General features: G+C 45.2%; 1 protein-coding gene across 1 annotated transcript in view; it reads left to right on the top strand.

Moving 5' to 3' along the window:
• CDHR5 (cadherin related family member 5) overlaps positions 1-11,109 on the top strand; it is a 128,924-nt gene extending 117,815 nt beyond the window's left edge. Inside the window, exons 14-15 of the mRNA XM_088471037.1 lie at positions 370-539; positions 10,522-11,109. Of these exons, the coding sequence (XP_088327163.1) occupies positions 370-539; positions 10,522-11,007 (656 nt within the window). The 3' untranslated portion in view covers positions 11,008-11,109. The remainder of the gene's footprint in view (positions 1-369; positions 540-10,521) is intronic.
• The last annotated feature ends 2,130 nt before the right edge of the window (positions 11,110-13,239 follow it).

Below are 13,239 nucleotides of genomic sequence, written 5' to 3' on the forward strand. Positions count from 1 at the left end.
TTCTGATCACCGGCCTCTCATACCCTTCTGCTGCTAGAGGTTGCAACTGAGAATGACTACTTTCTCATAACTCACTTAGATAAACACTCGTATTTACTTGTGTTCTGTATACTGTAAAAGACAAATGTAGTCACAATTATTGTGAAAAATCCTGACGAGAAAATAATTTCATAAAGAGTCTACATAAATATTATACGATATGAACGAAAAATATGAAAATTCAAGAGATTTGGGTTAAACATTTTAATATATTCTTTTGTGAGAGTGTCCCTGAAATGACTTTACATGTGCTTCTATTTCATTGTAGCCAAACTTGATGATCATTTATTTAGTTTATGCTTCTCTTATAGCGCTATTATCTTTCATCAGATACCGTTGGTGCTCCGCAGGGAAACAAATATTATACTGTCACCGACATGGCAGTGCTTGGAGCTTCGCTGGGAGTTATACTTGCTCTGTGTTTGATTGGATTGGGCTTACTCATTTACAAGCAGTATGGAAATAGCATAAGGAAAGGACTGCAAAGAAATTATGGAGATGTAAGTAACCCTCTGATTTACAACTTACTTAAAGCAATATTCTAAATAACATATAATATCCTTCAGTATAAGGTAATTACATTTAAAAATACATAGTCAAACAATAATAAAATAGAGCATACAGGACCTGATTCAGACCTGCTCGCTAGCGATCGCTCGTTGCTGGCGATGTTTGCAAATGTGCGCATGCGTATAGACCGCAGAGCGCGTGCGCAAACTAGTACGAGTGATTGGGATACGCTCGCTTGCCCTGCAAAGACAGCCCAGAGGAATGATTGACAGGAGAGGCCGTTTGTGGGTGGTAACAGGGGCAGGGCAGTAGTAACGGTGGAGTGGAGTTGCGAACGCAGGCGTGCCTGAGTGTTTAAACGCCATTTCAGAGGCGTGCATAATTAACATCCAGCGTCATAGGAAACGTCACTTGTTAGAAATATACACTGCAGTGCTCGCAGTGCTTGCGGCAGGGTATAGTCAACCTCAAGCACTGGGATTGCATCCGATGGTGATCGATGTACCAATGGTTTCATGCACTTCCTTGAGATGACGTACGCAAGTGGACGTCTTTAGACAGGCTGGTGGGCGTCTACAAACAAAAAGTGATCGCTCTCCGAAACAAAGTGGGAGTGCTTATGACTTGCCTTGACGTCACTTAGCTGAATTTCCATACGTTCGGAGCGAGCGATCGCAGCTAGCGAACGGGTCTGAATCAGGTCCACAGTACTTGTCTGCTTTTTGAAAAAACATTTCAGGGAGATTGTAAAAGCAGCACCTATGAGCGTGACATTAAAGTGGATGTGTACTGCTATATCTGATATGCGTGTCATAAAATTTACTTACATCCAAATGTGAATGAGCCCAAAAGTAGTAATGCTGGGCATACACTATACAGTTATCTGTCAGACATCTGTCCAGTCTGGCTGGTTGGAATTAATTTCTCTTAGGGGTAAATTTACTAAAGTGAGATTTTTTTTAGAAATGGAGATGTTGCCCATAGCAACCAATCAGATTCTACGTAACATCTAACTAGCACCTTCTAGAAATTAATAGCTAGAATCTGATTGGTTGCTATGAGCAACATCTCCATTTCTAAAAACTCTCACTTTAGTAAATATAACCCTTAGTTTATGGGAGCAAATAATAATCGACATTTGCTCACAAACACTGGAAAATAGACAAAAATGGTTGTTCAAACAAATTACTTTAACCAATTTAATCATTTGTTTTTGCCCATTTTCCAAATGTTTTGGGACCATACGGTGAATTGCCATTTGCTCCCATACACTACACGGTTTTCATTCCAACCAGCCAGATTGGACATATGACTGACAGATAACTGTATAGTGTATGCCCAGCATTAGTAAGATCTACTTGATGAAAACACACTGAAACTTTTCACGGCCTGCTCATGTGTTTTGTATTAGTCAGAATGGGCTCCATATAAGTGGCCAAGAGAAACAGTATTTGAAAATACATGTAGCCATAGGGATCATTGTGCCTTATATCCAATGCAGGGAAATAATACTGATTATCCCATTGGAATCTACAGATCTCTGGCCCTGATACAGAGCCGGACGCTCTGACAGTGCGCTCGCTCTGAATCAGGGCCGCCCCTCTTACTTTTTGGAGTGGCCTCCTGGCCGCTCGTATAGCTACGGGTGGCCACAATCGCCCGTGATTACAGCAATGTAAGGGCAGCGGTGTGACTGTCTGAAGCATCCTAAGGACACTCCAGTCAGCACTGCTGCATAAATTCTGGCTGCAGGATGCCATTCTAGGCCCCCTGCTAGCCAGATGACTCTAGCATAAAAAAGCTCAGAGGGCCAGACGAAATGATTCCGGGGGCCTTATACGGCCCCTGGGCCTGAGGTTCCCAATCCCTGAGAAAGAGGGCGATGGGAGGTGAGGGGGACAGAGTTGAGAGACAGTGGAGGAGGTGAGGGGGGCAGAAATGAGAGACAGGGAGATGGGGGCAGACATGAGAGGCAGGGAGATGGGCGGTGAGAGGAACAGAGATGAGAGACAATGAGATGGGGATGAAGGGGACAAAGATGAAAGACAGGGGAGGAGGTAAGGGGGACAGAGATGAGAGACAATGAGATCAGGGATAAGGAGAACAGTGATGAGAGACAGGGAGGTGAGGGATGAGGAGGACAGAGATGAGAGACAGGGAGATGGGGGATGAGGAGGACAGAGATGAGAGACAGGGAGGTGGGGGATGAGGAGGACAGAGATGAGAAACAGGGATATGGGGGGTGAGGGGTCCAGAGATGAGATACATGGAGATTGGGGTTGAGGGGGACAGAGCTGAGATGCAGGGATAAAGGTGGTGAGGGGGCAAAGATGAGACACAGGGGATAAGGTAAGGGAGACAGAAATGAGAGACAATGAGATTGGGGGATGAGAGGGACACAGATGAGCGACAGGCAGATGGAGGGTGAGGGGGACAAAGATGAGAAACAGGGGAGGAGATAAGAGAGACAGAGATGAGAAACAGGGGAGGAGATAAGAGAGTCAGAGATGAGAGACAGGGAGATGGGGGTGAGGGGGATAGAGATGAGAGACATGGAGATGGGGGTGAGGAGGATAGAGATGAAAGACAGGGAGATGGGGGTGAAGGGGATAGAGATGAGAGACATGGAGATGGGGGTGAGGAGGATAGAGATGAGAGACAGGGATATGGGAGTGAGGGGGATAGAAATGAGAAACAGGGAGATGGGGATGAGGGGGACAGAGATACAGGGAGATGGTGAGGGGGATAGTGATGAGAGACAGGGAGATGGGGGTGAGAGGGACAGAGATACAGGGAGATTGTGAGGGGAATAGAGATGAGAAACAGGGAGATGGGGGTGAGTGGGACAGAGATAAAGGGAGATGGTGAGGGGGATAGAGTTGAGATACAGGGAGATGGGGATGAGGGGGACAGAGATACAGGGAGATGGTAAGGGGGATAGTGATGAGAGACAGGGAGATGGGGGTGAGAGGGACAGAGATACAGAGAGATGGTGCGGGGGATAATGATGAGAGACAGGGAGATGGGGGTGAGCGGGACAGAGATACAGGGAGATGGTGAGGGGGAAAGAGATGAAAAACAGGGAGATGGGGGTGAGAGGGACAGAGATAAAGGGAGATGGTGAGGGGGATAGCAATGAGAAACAGAGAGATGGGGATGAGGGGGACAGAGATACAGGGAGATGGTGAGGGGGATAGTGATGAGAGACAGGGAGATGGGGTGAGAGGGACAGAGATACAGGGAGATGGTGTGGGGGATAGTGATGAGAGACAGGGAGATAGGGGTGAGAGGGACAGAGATACAGGTAGATGGTGAGGGGGTTAGAGATGAGAGACAGGGAGATGGGGGTGAGTGGGACAGAGATACAGGGAGATGGCGAGGGGGATAGAGATGAGAAACAGGGAGATGGGGGTGAGAGGGACAGAGATACAGGGAGATGGTGCGGGGGATAGTGATGAGAGACAGGGAGATGGGGGTGAGAGGGACAGAGATACAGGTAGATGGTGAGGGGGTTAGAGATGAGAGACAGGGAGATGGGGTGAGAGGGACAGAGATACAGGGAGATGGTGAGGGGGATAGAGATGAGAAACAGGGAGATGGGGGTGAGAGGGACAGAGATACAGGGAGATGGTGAGGGGGTAGAGATGAGAGACAGAGAGATGGGGTGAAGGGGACAAAGATGAGAGATAGTGAGATTGGTGTAAGGGGGACAGAAATGAGAGATGGGGAAACAGGATGGTATAGGGGACAGAACTGAGGGACAGGGGAATAGGAAGATGGGGGGAGTGTGAGGGGGACAAAGATGGAAGACAGATCACATCAGATATTATTTTGCCAATAATATTTAATCTGAATATTCAGGATTGTCATGCTTCTGGGATTATTCAAACTTGGAGTGAACAGGAACTACAATTTCTACATCAATTTATAGGTATTCTGCATGTGGGAAATCATTGAAAATTGTGAATAAAAATGAATATAAAATGCTAACTTTTTCTGGACTTTGATCCTGTTCAAGAGATGTTCACTAAAGCTGCTGCGGTCCCGTACTGAGCTGCTGTGAGAAAATATGCAGATGTCACAGACACTGGGATTATATTGAGGCACCTCATACCTGTGGCTTTGCAAATCCAAGTGTCTGCGTACAAAGCAGGGACGTGCAGTCAGCGTAGGCAGGGGAGGCTAAGCCTCCTCTGTCATGCTCTCTCCCCTATCATACTCCCTGTTATGCTTCAGAGTTTTGACATAAACAGCGATTCGAATAATACAAAGAAGATTTTTATCATTTATAAGCATCTTCTTTGTTTATTGTAATAATTTTTAGTTAAATCTGGCCAAATCTGTGGAGCTTCTTAAAATTGCATAGATGAGAGGTGAAGCAAAAAGAGCTCAGCCTCACCTCTCAGACACTGATTGCAGAGCTGGGGGCGGGGCCACACCAGTATTCTGTGCAGTATTACTAACCATTATTAGTAATACTGCACAGAAAGAGAGCTAAGATAGGCATGCCTCACTGTGTGTGTGTTAGTGTGTTGATGCCTTGAGCTCTGATGGACACCGTGGATGTGTCATGTGACCAGGAAGTGCACTGCTCAGAGATCCACCAGAGCTCAGTCAGCAGTAGCAGGGGGAGGAAGAAAAGAGACACAGTGTGTGATGCAGGTAGGAGAATCAATGGACAGGTGAGTAGGGGGTGAGACAGGCTCCCAGCACTCAGACCCATCTCCATGTGTGCCTCTCCAACCATTAACCTCACCGCATGTCACTGCATCGGTCGCAGATCCTTTCATAATCGGCCTACTAAGAAACCCTATGTCTGTGTTTTTACCATCACATTTACTTGGATACATATACTGGTATTAGTATTCAAACTACTGGGATTTTATCTATGTTTCAATATAAAGAGGATTATCTTGATCATATCTGAGCATAATAGCTAAAGTGGAGATTATTTTATAACTGAGATATTTTTTCTAAAAATTTTTATGTACTTATTTTAATTATTTAGCTTAATTATATTGCTTTTTTATAGTGTTATTTGTTTATATGTAAGTTTAATTATTAACTGAATATACAAATGGTTCTTACTAGTGCTCCCTAAGGGCTCTATTTATCACCTACAGTTACTAAAGGGCAATTAGAGTACAATTCGTAAAATTCTACTCCAACCCCTATGTATCACTTATTTTTAGTAAGCAGATCACATTTCCCATAATTGTAATGGGAAATGTGATCTGACCAAAGTTACTAAAAATAAAATGTGAAAAAATACCGGGGAAAGCCCTGTGATTATTAGGCGCCCTGTGATAATTAGGCGTTATCCAGGGTCTCCCCCGGTTACCAGACTCCTGCTCTGCTCTAACGTGCAGCGCCCGGAGCCGGCCCCAATAATCAGCTGTGTGGTCTAAACAGACCACACGCTGATTCATTGTAAAAAATAAAAAAAAGTAGAGAAAAACAAACTTGCCTGAGTCCAGGGACCGGAGTTCGGGGCTCCGGTGATGTCCTCTCTCCGGTCAGCTGGTCTCCCATGCTGCACTGTGGCCCGGTCATCAACTGACAGTGGGCCTGATTCAGACCTGGTCACAAGCGCTGAGCGCTCGCAACCGGGTCGATGGTGGCCCAGAGCACATGCGCACGATGGAGCTGGCTCCGTCATGCGCATGCGCGAGACCCGGATAGCGACGGGCAATCTGTCGCTCCGGGTCTCGCACCAAAGGGGGCATGCTGGCGATGTTGAGTGACAGCACGCCCCCTTTGGTGGGCGGGCCGGGGGGGGTGGCTGCCCAGACGGAGGCGTTCCCATGAGAACGCCTACCATCTGGGGGCGGCCCCACTGAAATCACAAGTGATGTCAGTGGGACAGCTTTCGGCTCTGTTTGAGCCGAAAGCTCTCTGGGGCTTGTGGCCACGAGACCCTACCACAAGGATCTCGTCGCAAGCCCGTTGGTTGCGATGGTCTTGACCATTGCGACCATGATCCTGGCCGCTCGCATTAGCTGTGGGTGGCAACCCACAAAAATGCGAGCGGTCAGGAGGCTGCTCCGTAAAAAAAAAAAGACGCCCTGATTCAGAGCGAGCGCTCTTTCAGAGCGTCTGGCTCTGAATCAGGGCCAGGGATCCAGTGCAGTATGGGATGTCAGATGACCGGAGCGACAGAGGACATCACTGGAGGCCCGATTATTGCAGGTAAGTGTAATTAAGGGAGGGGGGGTCGTGGGGGGAAGGAGGGGGGGTCGCGGGGGTCCGCGATCGCGGGGGCGGTGCTTAGCTATGGGGGGCGGGGCTTGGCGACAGGGGGGATAATAGTGGCGGCCGGTTGGCGCATGTGCGGGGCACTTGTCACAGTATTTTTTTGTGAAAATACCATGATAAGGCTCTGGAGGGGATTCGCAGGGACAGAGGGCCTGATTCAGAGCCGCTCGTAAGCGGCTGCTCGTTCGCTCTGAGCGATGTTCACACAACTGCGCATGCGTACGGGTTTTAGTACGCATGCGCGAACCAGTCAGTGCGGTCGAAAATCGTGTGCTCGCAAAATAGCGAATGCCTGCTAATTTGAGTGACAGAGAGAGGCGTTTGTGGGTGGTAACAGGAGAAGGTGCTTGAAAACGGGGAGTGGAGATCCGAACGCAGGCGTGCCAAAAGGTCAAAACGGGCGTTTTAAGGGTGTGCATAATTAACAAAGCAGCGTCATCGACCACGTCAGTTGGGTGTCTTTTAGCCAGAACTGCTCGCATGATTGCGGTAGGAAAATGCAACCACAAGAATAGCGAGCAGTTCATACGCTGTTCGATGTACTCGATTAATCAAATAAATAGTGGAGATGACGTATGATGCGAGTGGCCAGGGGGCGTTTTTTCAAAATAACTACCGCATGTTTTGTTCGCTCGTTCAGACATAGAGGCGTCAACAGACCGCAAAGAGCGAACGGTCAATTTATATAGCCAGCCCCTTTTTCTAAACGAGCGAGCGCAAATAGCGTCCGGCTCTGACTCAGACCCAGAGCTTTCTCGCAAGCTCTGTCCCGGCAAGGGATTTGTAGTAAATCCCTGTGATATTGCCTGAATTCGCAATGCGAATTCAGTCGGTAATATCACACTACAATCTGCATTACAAATGCGGATTGTAGTAAATAGAGCCCTAAATGCTTTATTTGTGCTTATACAGTATATAGTTTCTTTGATTGTTAGTATTTCCAGGATACTAATTGAGAGCTGCAATACGGTTAAACATCTGCTTCTACAATTTTTATAATTTCTTTGTACCTAATTTAGATAGGTTCCTTCTGTTGTTTTTTTAAAACAAGGGGGCATCTTCAGAAGTGGGCGTTAAAGCGATTCGGTCGCAATTGACCGATGGTCTTAGTTCTGTGCATGCACAAGAGCCACAGATTCACTGGCCTCTATAGCTTAGTTGTCGTGGCATTCTGAGCAACCTTGGGGTTGCTCAGATGCCCGATGGCCAGTCTGATGTTGCCGATGGTGATCTGATGCTGCATATTTGGTCGCATGAAGTGGATCTGTGCAGGGTTGTCTTAATAGCAGTGTGGGCCCTGATCAAAGCAATGCACTGGGGCCCCTACCCACCCATTCACGGGAAAAAAATGTAAATGGTCAATAAAATTAAACCCTTCTGCATGCCCATTAGACCTCCGACACATGCAGAGAGACTCAGGACCTCATTCAGAGTCGGTCGCAAGCGCTGAGTGCTCGCCATCGGCTCGATGTTTCGATGAGAGAAACTCTCTCGCTCCGGAGCTCACTACAAAAGGGGTGGCTGTCGATGTTGATCGACAGCTCACCCCATTTTGTAGGCGGGGCGAGGGGGGTGGTAACACAAACGGAGGCGTTCCTGACGGAATGCTTGCCGTTTTGTGGGTGGCCGCACTGACATCAGCAGTGATGTCAGTGGGGAGCTTCCTGCTCGATCATAGCAGGAAGCTCCCTGGGGCTTGCGGTTGCTGAGACCCTATGGTCTTGACCATCGCGACCATCAACCTGGTCGGTCGTTAAGCTGTGGGTGGTAACCCACAGCTTAGCTAGCGACCAGGAGGCCGCACAAAAAAAATAAGAAGCGCCCGCCCTCATTCAGAGAGAGCGATCGCTTCTTGTGACCGCCTCTGAAAGAGGACCTCTGTTTGACTGGTCTGAAGCCGGCGGATGAAGTGAAACTGGGGACTGAGGTGAGTACTCGTCGCGGGGAGGATGGGGTGGGGGAGGTTAGATTGGAATACAGTGCACTGGCGGCCAACATATTTTCATTTCTCTAGTGTATAACTTGTTGAATTTAAAACAACCAATATCCATGACTGAAATAATATTATTTATATCCACTAAATTCACTGAGAAAACATAGATATATCAATGTGTCTATATTTATATACAGTATTGCAACTGTCATTATCAAAATTCATTAAACTGAGTCACCTGTATAGTGGAAATTCCTGCCACGTGTCCCCATTTTTTTGCTGAAAGACAACTGTTTTCAGTTTTATATATTAGGTGACGTCCTCCTTTTTGGATGTTTGACCTTCTCAGTGCTGTATAGCTCCCATTATAGGGCAGTATATATCCCATTATATGCCATATCGATGCCTAATTGTGCTAATGTAATTAGACGTGAAAGTCACAGTGTGATAATTATTGGCACTGGGGCTTCCCAACCTATTTACATTGATCACAAACCAAAAAAACTGGGCAACCCTAAAACTCTGCGCACTCAGTGTGCGCAGAGTTTTAGGGTTGCCCAATTTTTTTGGTTTGTGACTTATCTATTGGGGGTTGGTGATCCCCCCATGGTCAATCCTTCTTTGCAGCCCCCTTGTGCGCAGTTGTCCACTGTACCTGTCTACTATTTACATTGATGCAGGGTCAGACTGGCCCACAGGGGTACAGGGGAAACACCCGGTAGGCCCCATTGCCTGAGTGCCCACCCCATCTTCTAGGGATCAGGTTCCAGACTGTGCACTTGAATTATATATTATACATATGTTACATTTTACTGCACAGGACTATGGTGTATTCTCTACAATGCATTGGTGTTATTAATCTGGAACTGTACATTATCATGCATGCACCAGCAGTATTTATATATATTTTTAAAGGGGCCCAGACCATACACTCTCTAATGGTTAGCCAAGCCTCTGGAGTCTGACCAGATCCATAAGTATGGGTCCATATCACTGAATTCTCCCAGTGGGCCCTTCATACCTCAGTCCAACACTGCACTGATGACTTGGGGTGGCAGGATGACATGGTATGGGGTGGGCCAGAGAATACACCCTCTTATGGCCAGCTCAGCATATCATGGGTAAAATGTATCAAACCTCGTAAAGAGTGGAGAAGAGGACAAGTTCATAAGTTGTCCAAAGCAACCAATCAGCTCCTAGCTACAAGTACATTCTATAAAATTATAGGTATAAGCTGATTGAATACTATAGGGCAACTTCTCCACTTCCCCACTTCTCCACTCTTTAGAAGATTTGAAATATCATGTCTTCCTTGTGATGAAATCGTTCTTCTGATGCAGCCATCACAGAAGGTAAGAGCCCCACGATAGATTATGTGACCAATGAAAGCACTTCAGCTGGGTACACACTAAACTGCATGTACCCAGCAATGTGACTGCCAATCCCCCCGCTGATGGGCCAACAAATCGGGTGGCCAGTACACATTGGACGATCTGGTGCACAACCACCCGATATGTCGGACCCTGCCACATCTCGCTGCATGGGGTCATCAGCCGCATCGTCAGGTTGAGCGATATTGTAAATGATTTCCCCAATTCCATTGGATCGGAACAACCAATTGTCAAAATCATTTAGATAAAGACATTTACTAGAGTTAACACATACTCCTCAGATAACCCCTTAAAACTTGAAGAGCAATAGGTTACATAAACTCCAAATGCAGATGAGGCAGGTGATTCCATCCTGAGATAAAATAATTTAATTGTTTCCATCTCTCATTCTAGAATTTTGGAGGTTCAAACTATAGTACTGGACTCATAAATGAGGGAGATATCTCAACCACACCAGTGCCCACAAATCTGGATTCTGACTTTGGTGGTATCAACGGAATAGAGCCAATGTCATCTAACAAGTTCCTGGACTCAGTTTCTGCAGTAAGCCCTGTACTATCATTAAGCACAGCCGATAGTCCGCCTATTGAGACAGAAGAAAATGAGTCTGATTCCGACGACACAAAGGTGAAATCAATCCTAACTAAGGAGCTTAAGGAAGATGTTGGTTACAAGTCAGTGTGGTTTAGGGAGGACACGGCCCCAGAAGTAGTTGTGATCGAGGGAGTTGAGGAAGGGGAGGCAGATGAATATGATGAAGACTTTAATAATCAGCAAGCAAATGATGATGATGATGATGATGATGAAGAGCACGATCAGGATCTGAATCCAACATTCAATATTCCACCAAATGACTCAGTTAGTGTTAGTATATTGTAACACTGTGTTCTAAAGTTTACAGCAGTCAGTTGAATATTGATATGGCCACATCATGAAATATTATGTCAATGTTATCAAATATCATTAAAATGGATTATATAGACTGGCAAATAATTCTGGACATTAGTTTGGATACCAGTTATTATTACACAGCTTTCTAAAGATTATTTGATATTTTCCCTACCTATAAGTTATACAAAATAGTGGTTGCTCGTATAAACTTAATGGTTTTTACAGGTAAAGGGAGGGGGTTACTCTGAACTACAGGAAAAAAAAAAAAAGAGTTTCCCTCCAGCACACTGCAAAAAAAACAGCAGAAAGGCGTGAATAATACTTGATAATAGAAATTCAGAGGTCTTTGTTGCATACATTTGCAAATATATGGTTAAGCGCCGGGCCACGTCAAGGCTACCTATAAGTTAGCAGGGATGTGGATAGCCGTTCTACTGCCAGTGACGGCAACCAATATAGCACCCATCTTATCTCTCGTGCAGATAGAACATTTACATTATTATAAACATCTGTATTTGTTGTGTGCTGTGTATCTTAAAAGGCAAATATTTGAACTTAAATAATTATTATATCCCCAACTGGGTTAAAGAAAAAAAGCACATATATTATATAATATCAACAAGAAAGTAAAATGTTTTATAATGTATTCATTATATTTTGCTATAAACTAGAACCATCTGCCTCGGTCTGGCTCATTATAGCACCTCTGATTGTGCAATGTAATGTAAAATCAGGGCCATATCTTCTTAATATCAATCTTGAGTTTAAAACGGCAAATTGCGTAATGTGGGCTTATTATATATCACAGTCTGTTCCAGATATATGAAGCTGAATTAATTGTTGTGAAACCTCCCATACATGAGTATAGTCCATCCTAACACATTATTTTGCACTTAAACACTTAAACTAGTTTTTAACTAACTAGTGAACCCAATATATTTAGAAATACCATACTAGAGTATCCATTAAATTTAGCTGTAATCCTAAATGGCAATCAAACTAGTGCATGTCAGACTAAATAAAGTAATTGCTTTAATGTTTGCCCTGGGTTACAGAACATTTGGGTTATTTGTACTGTTATTAATAGGCAAGTGGTCATCCAGCAACCTGCGGGCTGCCAGTGGCCTGTTGAGCCTTTACCTGTGACCTGCAGCAGGCCACTCCCGATCTTACCTACAGTATTCTCTGTTTTGTTTTAAAGGGAAAAGGTTCCTGCACACTAAGCAAATGAATCAATGGTGAGCCGCTTACACTTGTAGGCCACCCTCTGTCTACAGATATACGAACAATGTAAATAATAGGTTTGTGTTGCACTCAACCTATTGATGGCTGAAATATATTCCTTGTACTCCTCCTATATATGTCAAAAATAGTAAACACAGTAGGGATCTGATATAAATGATTTTACTATTAAAATAATGTCTCATGCTGTACAATATATGCAGAAGTAGAAGTATTATAGATTACTATGCAGATAAGTATGGATGCCTAGTAATCACAGAGTAGAATACATAACACACAGACCTACACCTACTCCCAGAGGAAGGCTATTGGAGGCTGAAACGCGTTGGGGTCAAAACTGAACCTAATATTCTATTTAGACACAGAGGGAGAAGCTTATTGCCGGCTTCCAGAACTAGCTGAATGCCCATTGGGCCGGCAATGAGCTTCTCACTCTGTGTCTAAATCGAATATTAGGTTCAGATGTGAACCCAACGTGTTTCAGCCTCCAATGGCCTTCCTCTGGGAGTAGGTGTAGGTCTGTATGTTATGTATTGTACTCTGTGATTACTAGGCATTTATATCAGATCCCTACTGTGTTTACTATTTTTGACATACAGTATATAGGGGGAGTACAAGGAATATATTTCAGCCATCAATAGGTTGAGCGTGACACAAACCTGTTTTGTTATAAAGCAGAGAATGATACTGAGTGGCAGCAGCAGACTTCTGCATCACATAACCTCCACTACACAAGGCAAGGAGGTCACACAGCATACCGGATGAGAAATTTTGGAGTATATATGGGATCTGAGTACTTGTGGTGGCCTGAATGCATGAGTGTATTTTGCAGCAAGTAGTAGTCTAAAGGCATAAGGAGATATTTTGGATCAAGTGGAAGGTTTACGTGACATGTAGTGAGTGAGGGGCATATAGGGGCATATTGGGATGGGTGTACAGTATGGGTGTGCCAAAGTTGTTTTCAGCCTGTTTATTCAT

The sequence above is a fragment of the Taudactylus pleione genome, unplaced genomic scaffold (assembly GCF_031769625.1).
Source record: "Taudactylus pleione unplaced genomic scaffold, aTauple2 ptg000109l, whole genome shotgun sequence".
NCBI lineage: Eukaryota > Metazoa > Chordata > Amphibia > Anura > Myobatrachidae > Taudactylus > Taudactylus pleione.